The sequence below is a fragment of the Fundulus heteroclitus genome, chromosome 19 (assembly GCF_011125445.2).
Source record: "Fundulus heteroclitus isolate FHET01 chromosome 19, MU-UCD_Fhet_4.1, whole genome shotgun sequence".
Classification (NCBI taxonomy): domain Eukaryota; kingdom Metazoa; phylum Chordata; class Actinopteri; order Cyprinodontiformes; family Fundulidae; genus Fundulus; species Fundulus heteroclitus.
Genome location: NC_046379.1, coordinates 27,907,150 through 27,923,969, shown reverse-complemented (window position 1 = coordinate 27,923,969; position 16,820 = coordinate 27,907,150). Strand labels below are relative to the sequence as shown.

Below are 16,820 nucleotides of genomic sequence, written 5' to 3'. Positions count from 1 at the left end.
TTTTGTTTTTTTGTTTTTAACAATTAAATAACTTAAACAAGTGATATAAATGAATGAATGAATGATGAAATAAGTTTTTTAATATGTTTTGTGATGGTTTGTATTCAGACGTTTTAAGTATTGTTTATTTTGTATTAATACGTAACCTCACTGTATTCGTTTATAATATTCACTATAACATTATAGCGTGACATTTGTGTCAATAATCTTCTAGCGTAGGTGATTCTGCGTGGTGGGAGGGGGGCCCCAAGAGGCACTGCCATTTTCTATGGATTTCTGCTGACCCTTGCTTCAAGCTTGTTTTGCTTCTGAACAGTTTCATGGTTTGGCAGTTTTGGTTGTTTTGAGACCGCCTTATACAGACATCTGCCACAAAGCCAGGTCCACATTCTGGACCTGGCTTTGGGATGTTTCATCAAATTAGTAAAGGAGGAATTGGATCTAAACCTGGCTTCAGTGGATAACATTAAGCCTAAACAAAATGCTACAAAGTTTTTAGGTTATACTTTTTGGAGCATTCAACCTTGCTGCTCATAGAGCATAAAGTTATGCAACAGTTCACCCAAGGTTTGGACCTATATGCCCACATGTTAAATGAAAATGACACTATGCTCATATAAGTTTGACCAAGGCAGTCAGGCATGTAAAAGGCGTGAAGTTTCCTTAAATGGTTCTGGATTTTTGGTGCCACGATGAACAAATGATTTGTACAAACTGTGAGGATACTGTGACTGGCTAACAGCTAGCCCGTTGAACACACAGGTTGGCATTTATGTATTTTCTTATCTGCACTCTGCTCCAGGTTTAACAGTTTTTAATGAGTCTGGACTGCATTTGATCATCTCTAGTGGAGAATGTAACGTACATTGATCAAAGCTGAAACTGATAATTCTGCATTGAACAGAGACTTGTTTTTTTTATTTTTGAAAAACAGCTTTTAGTTTTATTTTTAGCATTAGGACCATGTTAAAATGAGACTAGCATAGAACGTGCAATAGTCATATTCAAAGAAGTAAGACAGTATTGAAAAGTTGATTTATTTCAGCGAGTCAGTTCACTAAGTGAAACACATCATACAGATGAATTACACACTGATATTTTCAAGCCTTTGTTTCTGCTAATTATGATTTTTATCTGATATGAAAAACAACTTTGATACAGAAATGTGGGTTTTGGGTATTTTAATACAAGCTTAAAGGTTATTTTGAAACGTGGCTATAATCTGACAGCCTCGAATTCGAATTTATTAAATATGACCGTTATATTGATGAGCCAAAACCGAAATGAAATATTCAGGTTGGTGGAAAATGTTTTCTGTGAAAACCAAAAAAAATGTTGATTCTTTTCTCCAAAATATCATAAATGGTTTTGTGAACTGAATCATTACTCTTCTAGTACTTTGTCTAAACACTGGAAGCATTTTCTACTTACTTTCTATGGTGTTATATTGAAATTGCGTCATTGTCCTGAAATAATTTAGAAATATTATTAATAATAAGCGGGAGATGCTGTTAATTTAATGGATCAAATCATTGATTCGTGCTCATACTGTTTTATAATCCATGGACCAGTGTTTGTTAAGCATGGGTTTCTCCATGTTGATTTTATTGGAGCGTTTCCCTTCAGGCACATTGGTTAGTCTGTTGTAATTCAGTTGTGCCTGCTGAGATAAATTATCTCTGTATGATAATGTATTCAAAGCTGAGGAGGAGTGTGATTGGTTATGTGCAGGTGTCTCAGAACGGCAGCCATGCATGCTTTTTATGTGGTCACCTCTATTCACACGTACTGTAAGGTTTTTAAATGCAGTTTGCTCTGTCATAGCAAATGTTTTTTGTCAAATAGTGCTTCTGTTTTCAGACACACAGTCACACTAACTGGCCTGCAGAAAACCAAGAGCCAATTTAGGAAGTAGGAGACATTCACTGTAGCGCTCCGGCGTCGGGTTATCTTTGGAGTGCTGGGTGTTTGCTGTGCTGCAGCTGCCTACTCACAGCACAGGATAATGAGATTTGTTGAAAATGTACAATATGCTCTGAAGGAGTTCTTCCAGAATGGCTACTCCTTAAATTTTGCGTCAGTTCTGCTGCCTTCAAAAACCTGATGGTAGCAGTCCAGCAGTTAAAAAGGAGCAGTAAACACAGGAGGCTGCCTGGCCCATTGTATTTATAGGAATATACATTTCTGATGGGAGGTTTACATACGCTAATCCTGGGCATGGATACATTTGAGCCTTTAATTAAACATTTGAACTATTCTTTTTCTGGGTGGAAGGGTTATGCAACATACAAATCAATTATTTGAAGTAATGAATGAAAGAATTTGCAGCACAAGATTAGTCAGTGCTAGTTTTCACACGATGCAAAATGTTACATTCAGACTCAGATATATAGATACACCCTTTATATCTATAAAATTAATTTAGCAAGTTACAGATTTACAAGTTACAGTTTCTGTATCAGTCAATAAGATACTGGCTGCATGCTGGACCACTCTTCTAATCACAACTGGCTCCAGTAAACTGGGTAGTTTCCTAGTGCATACAAGGGTTTAAATCCTACACCATACATTTCTCTTAAATGTTGTGGCCCTGTTGGCCTTGTTCTGATAATTCACTGTCAGGAAATGGGGTTAACAGAGAGAGGGAAGAAGTTCACGGGCTGAGAGCCATACCAGAACCCTGGGATGGCTGTTTTGATGACTGAGGCGTCTGAACATGGTTCGCAGGCGCAGCGCCTGCTCCACCATCGCAAATATACATTTCCATTGTTATTGAGGTCAGCGCATTAGGAAAGCTATTCAGAAAATGTTAGATAAATGTTTACCCCTCTCCTACTGTGTTCAATTTCCAACTGACCATCCTCAGATGAAATTAAATCCTTTGACATTTAGGAGCAACCCAGAAACCACCAGGGCTCAAGCTGATAAACCAGGAGATACTGGGACTGCAGTGTCAATGTCCAGTAGGGAGTTGCCCATTAAAATGGCCTCAAAAAGGACTCAAATATGGACTCTTTATAGCCTGATGGAAACTTGCAGCTGCCTACACGAACAAGTCAAAGTTTATAGTCAGCCAAGATGAACACCGGTCTGTCTGGCTGCCATAGTAAGATGTGCAATATTTTTTAGGAGTCTTGGTGAGCCATTTAAACCTAGGAATGCGGTTGCAAATGACAAGCATTAATACAAGACAACCACCTCCAAATGATTAAACCTTCCCTCAGATCCACCGGGTGTACATCTGAACCTAAACACAACTGGCTGTTCCAACAGGACAATGATCCCAGCAGCACGTTAAAGTTGGCTCTGCAATGGATAAAGCGTTCTCATGGATCCCCATGCTTTAAAAAAGTCCCTGCCTGGAAACCAACCAATTTAGATATGCTTTACCATTTTTGATTGGAAGTGTGGTGCAAGAATTGTCCCTGAAGCTTGTTTATGGTCAGAAAAAGTGTATGGTGTGTCCGTGAAGGATATTTATCTGAATAGTAGGTTCCTATACAACAGTGGTTCCCAAACTTTTCTTGGTGAACAAAGAAAAGCCAACGGCAGTAAAATAGATCATAATAAAATAAACTGCAATCATCTTTAAATCACAAAACTACCACTTTTAAAAAACAACTGCTTTAAGTTTAACTATTTAACTGCATAATTGAATTCAACAGTGCCAGAAATCTATATTTTTTTAAAAAACCTCTCAAAATTGGTAATTTCTACCATGCCAATATGGTTATACAGTAGTTTTGAGCATTGTTTGGATAAGAGGAAATCCATAATAAATGCACACAGCTTGTTTATGTAATTAATTGAATTAAAGGCTGAGGAAAGTCGTGCCATGATGAGGGCATGTAAACTACTGACCAGCCCTGTAGGATACAGTGGATTAGGAGGCTACAGGAGCTGCAACATAGAAAACATTTGACTTCATCTCGGCTTCGTTTTGATGACATTTTTTTTTCTAATCTTTAAAACATGTTCTTTCTGTGCTACCTAGAACAATAAACAGTGAATGTGTTTCAAGGCTGCTTGGAGGATTCTAATGAAAGTCACAGAACTCCGTCCCAGAATGAGATTATTTACCACTTTTTCAATCAACGTGTTTTCTGGGAAGGAGAGAAATATTGTTCTGCATTAGAAACGGTAAATATGAGAACCAGAGCCTGTGGCCCAACCAGCTGCTGCTGTTTAAACAGAGTTTAGCTGTGTGTGAGACAGGAGACCGAGCTGTTTACAGAGGGGTTCAGAGAGGTGGACCGAATCTAAAAAGTTTGTTTACCGCAACATTCAGATGCTTCCCCTTCTGCTTTTTATCCAGTAAATCAATTCGGCTGCTTTGTGCCGCTCAAGGAGTTGTGCTTATGAGAAAAGATGTTGTCTGCATGCAGATTCCTGCCTCCTCACAAACACCCAGACTGTAATGTAGCCGTCTGGTTCCTCGGCAGAATTTCTTCCACTTTTTTTTTTTTTTTATGAATTTAGTTTATCGTAAGGCTCAGAGAGGGTTTAGTCTTAGCCGGACCGAAGATGGGGACGTGATTAGTGTTTAATAAGATTATCTTTCATAGTGTAATAGATGAATATATTACTGAAAGGCAGCCAAATCACCCCTCCGTTGTGAGGGAATCGTGCCTACAGTTGTATGTTGCTGCTACACGCTCCGCTGTCTTTGCTGTGATGGGACTACATGTTCTGCCTGTCAAACGCTTCATGCAACCATATGTCTAATCATGATAAATCAACGTTCAGCACATTGAGTTGGCTCATTTACATTTTCATTGCTTCTTTGTGCGACGCTGCGAAGTTCAAACCGTGAGCAGATCAGACGCTTTGGCCTGGTTTTTAGTTGTTTGTTGTTACGAGCCAACTCTACCTCTGTGTTTGGAGTCATTCATACTTTATGGCTGTTATTGTTCTACTATTAGGTTTCTATTTATAGCTTCTGCTTGTAGTTTTGCTTGTCTTGAGCGATTTGGTTTACGTTTGGTTTTCTCTTTGATGTGAGAGCTTTAATGAACTCTCTCCAATGTTGTACTTCCTTCACAGTAAGGCTTTTTTCCCCATTCTGTTTCATCGGTGGCTTTATTTAGGCCTTTAATGCTTTATTAATATGAAACATCATTAACGCACCTTCTGTTAGAGAAAAATAGAGAGTTTGTGTGACAAAACCTGTCTAAGTGTGCCAGCAGCAACCATGTTGTTCCAGGTCATTTACCCTACATGATCTGATGGGTGATATTATTGGTGAGGAGAAATCTAGTAATTTATAGTAGAATCAGGAATCAGATAGGCTTTATCCACTAGCTGCCACTTATTTCTATGGGGCACACCAGATTATAAACTTGGCGTGCCACTAGGTTTATAATGTGGTGTGGGAAACCCTGAAATATGTACAACTTATCATTGCAATTGATTTGAAACAGAAAACTAACAATTTATTTTGCTGCAAAAACAGCACTTTCCTTTAGTCTTCACACTGACTTTTTTTCAGGTGATGAAAAACATCAGTTGTCAAACATCAAAATGTATTCATCTTGTATACAGTGAAAAAGTAGGAGGCTTTTTTCTGCCCGGTGACTGGTAGCTCCCAGCAGCAGCAGCTGTATACAGCCGCATACAGCTGGCAGAAACTCAGGACTTACTTTGGCATCTCAGTAAAATTACTTATTATAACAGAAGCTGTATGATAGATTTTTATAAAACCTTGTTAATACCATTAATGAGCAACTAGCCCATCCTTAGCGCAGACCCAAAGTCATTCTAGATTGCATCACCAGCATCAATCAGGATTTTGAGCCCAAGTTCTGATCTTTTTATTTAGGTTTAAAATGCAGATACTGATTTTTTTTTTTTTTTTTCAATTCAAATTTCTCTTTAGGAACAATTACAATGGGTTATAAGTAGGGCTGGGCAACGATTAAAATATTTAATCGCGATTAATCGCCCTGATTAATCGCGATTAATCGCGATTAATCGCATTGTATTTACAAACTCCAAGAATGAATTCAAAAGTAGTGTAAAGAGCACTTTTATTTTAATGTTCTGCTGCCATATGAACAAAAGTGTTGTAACATTTGTACCACTTATTTTATACTGGATATTTTCAACCCATCTATTGAATTTAGTGCACTAGTTGATCTTTTCTTCATAAGAGAACAAGCACTGCAGCCAAAATATGGCCTTTTTTGACCTGCTGTATATTAGCCAGTCCCTAAGCTTGATGTATCATGAAACTGTTGACCTTTTGGGTTTTGTGGTTTTTATTTTATTATTACAATTTAATAATAATAATAATAATAATAATAATAATAATAATAATGTTATGTTCAGTGTTTTTTCGCTAATCCACCTCTTATATATTTCAATCCTTATGTAATTTTGTCTGTGTTGTGTGCACCTGCCTGTTGCTTTAATCCTATAAATTTCCCCGTCGTGGGATAAAAAAAGGATTAGCTAATGTTATCTTATCTTAAATAACACTTTTTAATATATGTACTAGGTTCTTTCAAGGTCTTAATTACATGTTATGTGTGGGCTCCAGTAACATACATCCATCCATCCATCCATCCACTGATCTACCTGGATGTTCCCTGGAGGACTGAAACGCCTCAGTCAGAGACGTCAGTCTGTGGGTCTGTCGGGGCAGTGAGAGAAGTTTCGTCTCCTCTCTCCGTTTCTGGGGCTCGACGTTTTCATGTTTTTTCACGTGCTTAGATAAATTTGTTGTGTTTCCACTTAAATGAACCGGCTTTTTACAAAACATACAGCTTGATTTCATTTACGGTATTAAAATAAAGCCGAACGGTGCTACTTCCTCTGTTCATGTTTTTTCGCTGCTGCGGTCTCTCTCAGCTGTTTGTTTGTTAAGTTTGTGTGAGAGCTGAGTGGGCGGGCCAGGCTGAGCCTGCGTGCTGATTGGCTGGCGCCGCTGAGCCATGTACGAGAGGGGAGGGGGAGGAGGAGTGCTGCCGACAGCGCGCTGCAGTCAGCGCGCGTGCTGACTGACACTGACTGAAAGCATGATGTGAGCAACATGCGTTAATGCGCGATAAAATAAATATCGCCGTTAATAGTCTAATGAATTAACGCGAAATTAACGCGTTAACTTGCCCAGCCCTAGTTATAAGATATATTTTTGTAATGCATTAATTATAATAGGAACAGAGGTAACGTCACACCGCTGTGAGAGAGCAGTCACTCTAAAACAAAGAAGAAATAATTTTACTGCTCACATTTTAAACTGTCTTCAGCATCTTTCATTAGCAGTTTGTCAGGTTAGCACAGCTAATTACATTACAAAACACCGTATCAAAAACCCTTTTACAAAATCTCTGCAAATTCTTTCAAGAATGTAGATCCTTACCTAAAGTCTCCAATTTCCAAAAGGCAGCCATGAATCTAGCATTTCCAAAACAGAGGTTGAAACCAGAAGGAAAAACCAATAAGAGTAATTTTGCACTACAGCCTTCGTCTTATCTACTGAAAGGCTTCCTCTCTTGCAGCCTGAATGCACCACAGACAAGTCGTAGAGTGGTTTCTCTCACAACTAAAGATCCAGTTTTCCTTTAAATAGCATCCCATAACTTGGTGCGTCCTCTAACTTCATTCTAAGCACTTTAGCGATATTGAACGGTCTTCTTCATTCAGCAGAACCATCTACACTCTCACGAATCCCAAAAATATTGGGATACTTTGTGTATATCTCAATGTCGCAGTGTTTTATCATGCCTACTGTTAGCTCTTATATTCTGTTTTGTACATCCATCCATCCATCCATTTTCTATACCTTCTTATCCATGAGGACTGGTGCACATCTCCAGCAGTCAATGAGCGAGATGCCTGTTTTATACGTGAAGTTTTAATTAAAACTCTTTAAAAAAAACACCTTTTATGAGAAAATACAAAATCAAAAAGTAACGATTCAATAAATGAAAGGCATTAAAAACACTGTGATTGGTACGGGCATACTGGGCTTCCAACAGTCTTGCACGATACTTCCAGAAACCACGCTGGCGTCCCCACTGCTGCCTGTCAACCAGACGATAATGACAAGCAAACACGGCACAACGCGTATGGCATGTTAAACAACGAACTGCTGTGATCCTGATTGTCCTTGCTTCGCTAAGACTTCAGAGTGCTGTCGGCGTGACTTATCACTTGATAGCAAATATTGATAACTCCTTTTGCTCGAGTAACGACGAAGGGATGAAAGGCTCCGGCTCTCTCAAGCTCAGCTGATGGATCTGAAAGTAGTGCTGGGGGATCTGGAACAGGAACAGTTGCAGGAGTTTAAGGCATCTGTGGGCTGCACAAAGAGAATTTCTGATAAATAAATTCTCCAAGATTTACCGTACAGAGAGAGAGAGAGAGAGAGAGAGAGAGAGAGACGGCTTGCTTCAGGCTTCTACTGTAACCCCTATTAAGGATATCATTCTGAGTGTCACATTTAGGGGGAAGGTGCTAACATGTCAATAAGCTCATTTGGCAGCCTCACAGAGGATGAAAGCACTCAGCAGATTAATTGAAAGCTGTCGAGGGGTTCACTCGGGGACCGGTGGCCTCTTGCTGCACAAATGTCTCGTGTGTGATTGCGACTGTCGGCGCGCTTTGAGGCTGAAGTGCAGCCGTGGCCCCGAGCCTGCACCTTTGTCTTTTCGCGGCAACTCGCTTTAATGAGACGAGGCCAAAGGAACGTGTCCCGCTCCTTGTGATTGTTGGTCTACAAACAAAACTGTAACCGCGCACACATCAAGCGTCTCTGGCGGGGTTTGAGGTCCTCTTGGTTGAAGAAGTAGACCTGTTTGACGATGATCAATAGTGGAACCATTTTCACCGCTGTGTGCGGGGCTTCTTTCTGTCGTCTCCAACTGGATTAATTTCTGTAGTAATTGTCTTGTTCTTGTGGCAGTTGCAGATGTTATAAGGGGCCTGAAGTTAGAAATCAGAAAATGGTGTTTTGGTTGTCTCTTACTTTGACAGTCGGCGATGAAAGTGCCTCCTCATGCTGTTGCTCACGCACAGCCTCTTTTAGGTCAGTCTCCTCTTTCTCTACTCTAGCTCTCCCGACATTGTTGTCTAGTCGTGTTCTTTAGCTCCTGTTTCTCATCCTCCCCTCTGTCCTTCCGTGGTAACCTCTCCTCCTCCTCCCGCTTTGGCCAAGGTCCACGTTGTAAATCAAAAGAAAATGAGGATGGGCCACTGCCTTGCGCTGTTAGAAAGTGTGTAATTACCGTTTTGAAGGTGCTGGTTGTTTGTTCTCTACCGCGTTTATTGCTCAGCGTCAAACTGGGTTTTCTAATAAGTGCTTTTTGTGTTGCTGTATTTTCAGTTGTTGGCAAAAGAAAAAAAAAGTTTTTTGATTAAGAGTTTTTTTTTTTTTTTGGATTACTGGTTTTCTATATTTAAAAAAAAGTACCCTATCTCTTGTGCATCAGATTTTCATGCGAGGAGTACTCTTTCATGAATTTACTAGTTGATAGGTATCAGTTTTTATTAAAGGCAGGTTAACTCCCACTGAATACTAGAGATGGCCCCTGAAATCTACTGGTGGCCTGCTGATCAGAGACCGAAAAATCCCATCCTTATCCAGTCAGTGAATGCCCCATACGTATGTACTCCTCAGTCACACTGTTCCTGAGTAAAGAAGGGTCAAAGTTCTTTATTTTTAGTATCTGTTAGACATTTAAAATGAAGTCAGGTGTGGAAGCTGCTATTTAACGGAAAACTATTTTCTATCAGGTCTAGACCTGCTCTGTTCATTCAGGTTACTAGGGAGAAAGACAGAGGCGGGAACAGGAAGGATGAACTTGCCAAACTAATCATGATGGTGGTGAATATAATATGCAAACGATATTTTAACATGTGTACTCTATGATCACTTTCTTTGTTTTAATATAGTAAAGCTCTGTTTTACAGCCACTTCTCTCTAACACAGCAGCCTGACATCACAATTGCTCCTAATAAAAAAACAATCATCTCTCACAGCTTGAAAAAATATTTTCAGTTGTCTTGCTTTATCTTCTTATATTATAGCTCAGAAAAATCAACATTGAATAAGATCAGTACTGGTAGCTCGACGCTTTACAGGACGATGGGGAATAAAGCCACAAAATGCTGTCTCTCTAGTTTAATAAACAGTCATTATTGGCTTATTTAAAAGGCTGGAAAATAAAATAAATGCAGAAAACCACTGTTAGAAATCAGAGAGAAATATTTATACTGTTTCAGGAAGTTTGTGGATAAGAAATACTTTTGCTGCTTAAATCTCAACTCCCCCCATTTATTTATCATTACAGCAGAATTTGTTTTTCGTACTAAGGTAGCCTGCAGCAAGGAGATATTAAGTGTTTATTGTCGTCTTTTAAATCGCTAACTTACATTGATTTGGACTAGAAGTCGTTTCAAATCTCCAAAAACTTTTTGAAATATGTTCTGAGTTGCATGCGAAGAGACCTGTGCTACAAAAATAAACTGAAGTTAAAGTTGCCCAAAATTAGGGTCATCTAGGTGATCATACGTTCCTATTTATTGGTATGTATTAAAATTCATCTACATAGTTGTGTTCAGAACTGCTGAAGCTTCATCTGTGGGTTTTTATGGTGATTCTCTTAGTACCTTGCTAAAGTATTGACGCCCCATGAACCTTTGCTCATATCCAGCCCCCTTTAATCTGATACCATAGTATCCAGTATCCATATAGCATATGTGGAGTGGAGTTATTAGTTGTCCTCTCAATAGATTCCCCATCTTGACCAATGGATCTGTGCAACTCCTACAATGTTAGCTGAGACGTCGGAGCTGCTTCTCTGAATGACGCCTTCTCTTATTGTCTGACCTGTCCAGGGTTGGCAAACTCCAGTCCTCCCAGGTTGACGTCTGGCAACTTTTAGACACGTCTCTACTTCAACACGCCTGAATCAAAAACACGTGGTTATTAGGGAGACTCTGTAGAGCTTAAATGTTGAGGAGGTAATTTAGCTAGTTATTTATCTTAAGTGTGCAAGACGCTATCCATCGAGGACTGGAGTTTGGCAACCCTTATTTAGGCGGATGCCACTTGTACCATACTCTTTCCCTCCTTGAGTCATTCAAAGCTTGGGATATTGTTTTATAGGTTACCCTGCATCAAACATCTCCACGACTTTCTCCCCCGCCTGTTTGCTCTGTTCCTTTCCGTATAATGTGTACGTTACCTGCTGTGGCTAACGCTGGCCTCGCTGCAGAGTAGACCTTTAGCGTTTGTTGCTACTGTTTAGCCTCATGACACACTGGTAGATTCTTCATTTGATCAAATACAGACTATGCTTCATTGCTAAACCTTTAAGTCTCAAGTTGTAGACCTTTTAAAAGTAAGCAATTGAAGAGATGATAATCAGAAGGAACACAAAACTGCTTTTTGCACATTCTTCAGCGGGGACACACACTCAGTCGTTGACGGCACTTAGAGCATCCACAGACCTGCACATGCATTGATTTTTGCAAATAATTAATCCTAAATCATTCTTGAATGAGGCGCCCTTGGTAAATATGCTTGAATGTCTTCGATCGAGATGAAACGTCTGACACAAACACACAGTGAATCGTCTCATGAGGATTTAGCAGTTTCCCAAACACAAAGCTTTTAGAGAATACGCGGTGTTCTGACATTTCAGCTGAGCAGCTGTCGGCGAAACAAGTCACTATCAAAGATATGTGGCTGACTGAAGATTGGACAGTTTAAAGTCATTATTTACTTACCTCCCTCCCCCTGTTTCTCTTCTTCCCTCCTAGCAACTGCTGAGGGAGATGCAGCAGATGGCCAGTCGGCCTTTTGCCACCATCAACGTGGCTTTGGAGGCAGACGAAGAGCCACCTGACCTTATAGGAGGAAACGTCAAGGTGAGTGTAACTTTGTCTCAAGGAAACCTCAGTTGAAGCCCACAGATTTATCTTTTTGTCTGTGTTGAAAAGGAGCGTAATCAGGGCGGCTTGATTAGGGTTGCTGATATATTCATATGTGGGAGACGAGATGTGCTGCAGCTAGCTGCTGTTCAGGAGAGATCAGGCTGATCTGATATTCTTTATGTTCTCTAAGCTGGCCAATAGGATCTCGTTTTTTTAGATTAGTCATAGATTTTTCTATTAAAAGGGAAGTCATCTAGAAGGGTTTGCATATTCTCAGACAACAGGATTTCTAAGATTGAGACTAAAAATAATTGATGGTGGAATTGCTATCTGGCACATTTAAAGGGTTGTTTTCTTGAACAGTGACACATTTAAAGATTTATATGCATGTCAAATAATAGTGTTATTCCCACATTAGAGATACTCAGAGTACAGAGTAAATGCACAGTTTGTGTGTATGTGTGTCCATCCATTCAATTAAAATTCCAGAACACCTTATCAATCTCAAAGAGTAATTAAATGTTGTTGTAAACCATATTATGCAGATTTGTTCAGAGTTGTTGTAGAAGCTTAAGGCGGCAGACAGGAAGGATCTCCTGTAGCGGTCTGTCTTACAGCAGGTCTTAAGAAGCCTCTGACTGAAGACGCTCTGTTGTACAGTCTGATGAAGAGGATGCTCAGGGTTGTCCATAATGTTCATTTTATGATAAACGCTTCTTTGCACCATCATCTCCCGAGGCTCTAGAGGAGACTCCCGAACAGCCAGTCTTATTTCTAAGCTTGTTGAGCTTCTTTAAGTCAGCTGCTCTGATGCTGCTTCCTCAACAGATGACAGAGGAGATCACGCTCTCCACAACAGACTTCTAGAAGATCAGCCGCATCTTGCTGCAAACCTTGAAGGACATAAGCTTCCTCAAGTAGTACGATACTCTGGCTGGTTCCTTGTTAGGGCTTGTAGTTTATCCAGCTTGTTTCCCAATGATCTCACATAATTGATAGAGATGGCTTTCTCTGTCTCTCTTATTTGTCCCTGCTCTGCATCTACAGCATCTCCTTTTCAAGTCATCTGGGAAATGTGATTTTAGATGAGGTGTTATTTGAGCTTTTGAGATGTTAATCAGCTGCTTCTGGTTGTAGAAAACCATCTTGTTGCTATGGTTTTGTATCATACACAGAGATCCAGAAATAAAAATAAATTATCTGTAAAAATCCTCCCAGCTGCACATCATCCAAAACCAAAGATCTGTCCAAAATGCTAGAAAAAGGAGGAAATGAAGTTTCTAATAAGAATAAATCAGAATGAAAGTAGGATAGCTATTCCAATATGTTGCTGCCGTGAGCAGTGCATTTCTAGAGCTGTCTGTCTGTGTCTGCTTAATCCTCACAGGATTTCTTGGGGGCTGGTTGCCATCTTCAGTGGTCAAAGTGTCAGAGTTCACTCTGGATAGGTTGCCAGTCCATCACGGGGACACACAGAACACGCAGCCTTGCGTGTACAAAAACTTACTTACATCTAAGGTCAGCAGAAACTAGATAGTTAAACCAAGAAACCGGTTTCTGGATCGCTGGGGGAAGCTGGAAGGCCCTGGCTGTGTTTGGATCTGTGTTAACAACTGACACCCACAGTACAGCCCAGGTGACAAAACCAGAGGAAAAAAAGTTAATAAAGTTTAATAAATAGTCAGGACGAAAATGAACGTGAGACAAAAAAGATGAATCCTATTAAGATTTCAATATCACCTCAAGAAAATCCTGAAACCACTGATCCAAACCACTTGGAGAGATTACACAAAAATATAGATACTTGAAAAGCAGGTCAGGATCCATGCACAACATTTCAATTTGCATGAAAACATTTTTACTGTGTTTTCAGTCCCAGTGTTTAAATGCTCTTTCCATTTGTGTAGCCACTTTTCCTTTTTGTTTTTAACAAAGACAAATTTGAGTGTCAGTATTTCTGTTCAAAAAACATTTAGATCAATAGATGGCTAAACAAAGTGCTGATTGATGTGCTATAATCTTTTCTAAATTATAAATATCTTTTGATGTCTGTTCAAAGTAAAGAGAAAAGCAAAATATAGGAAAAACAGCAGTATAAACATCTAACACCTTTCCTTCCAAGGTGGTGATTGCCACATGATTTGAGGTAAAAGTTGGAAGATATCACCAGGCAACTTCTGCTAAGCTTCAGAGTTTGATTTCATTGTAACTTTTAACAACCGTGGAGCTGAGAAATCGTGAAGTTTTTCATAATTTGTCCTCTTTAAAAGTAGCTTTGCAGAGTTACTGGAATTGCAGTCAGGCTTTTGGTGGGCACAGAGCCGCAGGCGAGCATACCTGTGACTGTGCACTTTGTGATGAACGACCTCTGAATGCAGATGTAGTGTAGAATTATAGGGCTGTTTCAGCAAGGGGGCTCGGGGGCACCGACTCTGACAGGACCCATGCATCTCAAGGGACTCGGCTCACGAACACAAGGTTGCTCCCAGCAAAGGCTGCAGGGCCTCCTGGGAAGATCAGCAGAGAGTTGAATGAATGCTTGAACAGAAGCTGTCTTTTTTATGTCTGAACTCATCTCTTTCCTGTAGACGTTCTGATATCCACTCCTTTCAATTTTCTCCCCATTTTCTCCCACCGGCTCTTCCCTTCTTTTTTTTTCCCCCACTTTCCTGCTCTTACATTTTTGGAGTTGTTTGAATTGAGCTCTCCTTTACTGTCCTTTGGGACTCGCTCACTTTCTGTTTCCTGCATCCTCCTCAACAACATTCATATCTGACAAGACGCATGGGCCGCGTCTTTGGCCTGTCTCACAGTGAAGTTCTCCAGATTTGACGTTTTTTGGTTTCTGTCGATGCGCTCTTTGAAGCGATGCTGTAGCCACGCAGCGAACGGCAAGCGAGATAAACCGATCTCATTTATTTTGTTAAGAGTTAACAAATTGAATGTTTTTCCTTAAATGGATTTCAAATTTGAAAAGCAAAAAAGTAGTGTTTTCAATTCAAGGGGAGAAAGTCCTTTTGGTCAATAAATTACAAACCAATTTGAGGTGGTTCTAAAATGTAAGTTTTGCTCATTTAATCTCTGACAGCTTCTCAGCCTAGTCTTTGCTCACCGCCTTCTCGTCCTTCGGTTTCCACATTAGTTTAGCTGCTCTTATTGTCTTCTCTTACAGCTCTGTTTCATTATCTTTAACCCCATGTTTTTCCTCTTTGTTTTTTCATCCAATTTTCTCTTTGCAGCTCTTGATCTTTTTTTAAACACATTTTATTTTCTTGTATTTTCAGTTGTGAGCCATTTCCCCCCTCCTCCCTTCTTCAATATGTGGTGCCAGGCTGAAGTATTCACAAAAACCTGCAGCTCTTCCACACTGCGTCACATTACAGCCACAAACTTCAGTGTACTTTATTGGGATTCTGTTTCATGATCAGGGAATACAAGGGAAATGATAAACATATTTTTTATAATTTTTTGATTTTAATGTTGTTTTTCTATGTTACTGCGAAACAGTAGTCCAGTGAAGTTAAAGTAAAATGCCTTCTGAAGGCACCTAATTAGTAAGTCTACCAGTGGGTAATTTAATCTAGGTATGAATCCAGCTGTTCTGTAAAGAACTTCAGAAGTCCTCCTGGTAAAAAATAAGTGAGAAACAGTTTTAGGTAAAAAAACTAACCAAAGAAAAAACAGTATCCTAACATCTCAGTTTAGTCCTCGTACTCCTTGTCTTCTACTTTTCTGGGACTAGATCACGGTGGGTCAGGAGGGATGCCCACACTTCCTGCTCCCTGGACACCTTCTCCAGCTCTTCTGGGGGAATCCCATCTTAAAATAGAAAAGGCATCGTGCACACGCTGGCCTGCCAAGTCATGAACGCCCAACTAAACTAAAAGGCCAGTGCAGGGAGGACGTTGATCACGAAAGCAGCCAACAGATCAATGGTAACACTGGAGGTGCTGCAGATATCTAGCGCTCAGGTGGGGAAATCAACTATTATTCATGGACTGCACAGTTCTGACTTTCTCATTGCTGAAAGCAAGCCTCAATATATCCTGACTGGCGTTTGCCACAAACCATTCTGGAATCGCATGAAACATATGGAAGAGGGCGCTTTGATCAGATGAGAGCAAATTGAAATATCTATATGGCGAACACCGTGTGGTAGAATACACCAAAAACCCATCCCCACTGAGAAAACACTGGGATAGTAGCATCATGCTGCAGGGATGCGTTTCCTCAGGTGCGACAGGGAAGATGGTCAGAGTGAGTGATTGAGCTAAATACGAAGCAATCCTGGAGGAAAGCTTGTTAGAGGCAGCAAAAGGCTTGAGACTGGGATAAAGGTTCACCTTGCAGCAGCACAACGGCCATAAACATATAACCAGGGCTACAATGGTTCAGATCAAAGGATATTCCTATCGTTAGGATAGTCAAAGTCCAAACCTAAAATCACTGGAGAATCTGTTAAAACCAGAGAGTTGCTGTTCACATCTGATCTGACTGAGCTCAGGCAATTCAGCTCCGCCTGTCAGTCTACATGCTGTCATCCATATAGAGTGTGTTTTCTACCTGAAGAGAAGTTAACAATATATCTGGAGTTGACTAAAGGTTCAAAATGAATGTATTAATAATTCATGGGATAGTAATCATGTTCAAGATTTGTTCATGTTGTTTATTTTACTTCATTTTGAGTGTGACTTACATTTTATTCTTGGGGTTGTTATTTTAAAACGCGTTTCCACTTATTTATACTGCTGCCAAGTTTGTACTTAGTTATGTGCTCCACTAGTTTTATCTTTTATTTTATTTTGCAAAACAAAAAGAAAAACTACATCCAGATGTGCAAAGCTGGGCGAGACATTGTGAAAACCTTGATCTGGGATTATCTCATAAAGTCCCAATGAGTCAACAGAAGTTTGTGGTCTTAACATGACAAAACGGGAAGA

The 16,820-nt window shown here is 39.9% G+C and overlaps 1 protein-coding gene across 1 annotated transcript in view; it reads left to right on the top strand.

Annotated features, from left to right (window-relative positions):
* The window catches only part of atrn (attractin), a 184,645-nt gene that overhangs the window by 149,343 nt on the left and 18,482 nt on the right, over positions 1–16,820 (top strand). Inside the window, exon 27 of the mRNA XM_012872128.3 lies at positions 11,767–11,874. Within this exon, the coding sequence (XP_012727582.3) occupies positions 11,767–11,874 (108 nt within the window). The remainder of the gene's footprint in view (positions 1–11,766; positions 11,875–16,820) is intronic.